The sequence below is a fragment of the Parus major genome, chromosome 18, assembly GCF_001522545.3.
Source record: "Parus major isolate Abel chromosome 18, Parus_major1.1, whole genome shotgun sequence".
In the NCBI taxonomy this organism is placed as follows: Eukaryota; Metazoa; Chordata; class Aves; order Passeriformes; family Paridae; genus Parus; species Parus major.
The window spans coordinates 9,624,133-9,625,616 of NC_031786.1; the positions used below are offsets into that span (position 1 = coordinate 9,624,133).

The 1,484-nt window shown below is 36.9% G+C and overlaps 1 protein-coding gene across 1 annotated transcript in view; it reads right to left on the minus strand.

The window, feature by feature from the left end:
- The window catches only part of LOC107212303 (myosin heavy chain, skeletal muscle, adult-like), a 26,425-nt gene extending 25,494 nt beyond the window's left edge, over positions 1-931 (minus strand). The window contains exon 1 of the mRNA XM_033518803.1: positions 21-931. Within this exon, the coding sequence (XP_033374694.1) occupies positions 21-227 (207 nt within the window). The 5' untranslated portion in view covers positions 228-931. The remainder of the gene's footprint in view (positions 1-20) is intronic.
- Positions 932-1,484: the final 553 nt, after the last annotated feature.

Genomic DNA, 1,484 nt, shown 5'->3' on the forward strand with positions numbered 1-1,484 from the left:
CAGTCTTGTTTTTGACTCACCTCTCCCCCTTCAGTCTTGACAGTGACTTTTCCTGCTTCCCTGCTTGTGACTGTCCCTTTCACAAAGGATTCCTTAGGATGAACCACGAAGACAGATGACTTGGCATCAAAAGGTTTGTTTTGGGCTGCAATTCTCTCCTTTTCCGATTTTCGGAGGTAAGGAGCGGCCTCCCCAAAAACGGCCATCTCAGCATCTCCAGAGGCCATGTCTGCCCTGTACTGAGGATATGTCAGCAGATGACTCTGAGGAGGAAAAAAATATGGTCCTGATTATTTATTCTGTGGGATTTGGGAAAATTTTATCCTGTGCCTTGGTGTCTCTTCATACTGAAGGTGTTTTAACATGAGATAACTAGAAACTTAATTTTATGTCAAAATAAGAGGCTTTCATGGATGTGGTCTAGGTCTTCAAATGTTCATTGATGGCCTTTTCAGAACTGTGGATTTGGTGCTTTAATAATACTGTGCCTGTAAGACAAGAGTGAATTTGTTGAACAAGTTTCAGTAAGATAACACTATTAGGAATGGAAATAGAAGAAATTGTTTAAAGGATGAAGAGTGAAATAAAACTACTGAAAAACTGTATTGTAGATGACCTATAGTCTTGGAATACAATGAATCTGTGGGACATTTCCTGTTTATTGGTAATGGAAAGGTAGTGGGTAATTAATAAATTTGGTAATGAAGTTCTCCACTGGAAAAACAAAAATAAAGAAGTGCACGCTTTGTGACCTTTTAATATTCTGCCATAATTAATTTGCTATATGCATTTCTTACCATTTACTACAATGTAAATATTTAGGTACCACAATACCTAAATAATTTCAGCCCCAAAGTTCTGATTTAGGTAAAATAAAATTCAGTCATTGAAACTGGAATTTCCAAGGCTGTATTAAGGTCTCAAATAAATGCTTACTGAAAAAATCTAGGAACACACAAGTTCTCAAAAGTTTTTTTTTTAAAAAAGTATTTCTTCAAGTGATTTATTAATCATCCATGGTATTTAAATTTAGTCAACTGCACTTGAAAATCCTCTACCTATTTTAGTAAAATTTATTCCCTCTTTATTCTTTAGGTAATAAATATATTTTTTGTCTGGAGTAAGAAAGCTGAGAATTCTGGAACTCTGTAAAGGTGGTTAGAAGAACTGTAAGTTCAGATGATTTAATAATTAATATATTCTTAAACAGAATACAGGATTTTGCATTTTTTCCTGCTGTGCTTATTTGGTCCCATTCTCCTCCTGCCCTAGCAAAGATGGGAAGGCAGCACACCTTGAGAATGTCCCCATGGGGATTTTCTGTTCAGTGCTGAGAGACTTCAAACACAGCTTTGGGCACCCTCACCACTTTCTACTGTAATCCCACCAGGTTTGCATAGAGTAAACCAGAGAACCTTCCTGACACCCCACCCAAAAGGATCTGTCTCTGCCCCTAAGAATCAGTAAATCAGCTTCTTACCTCT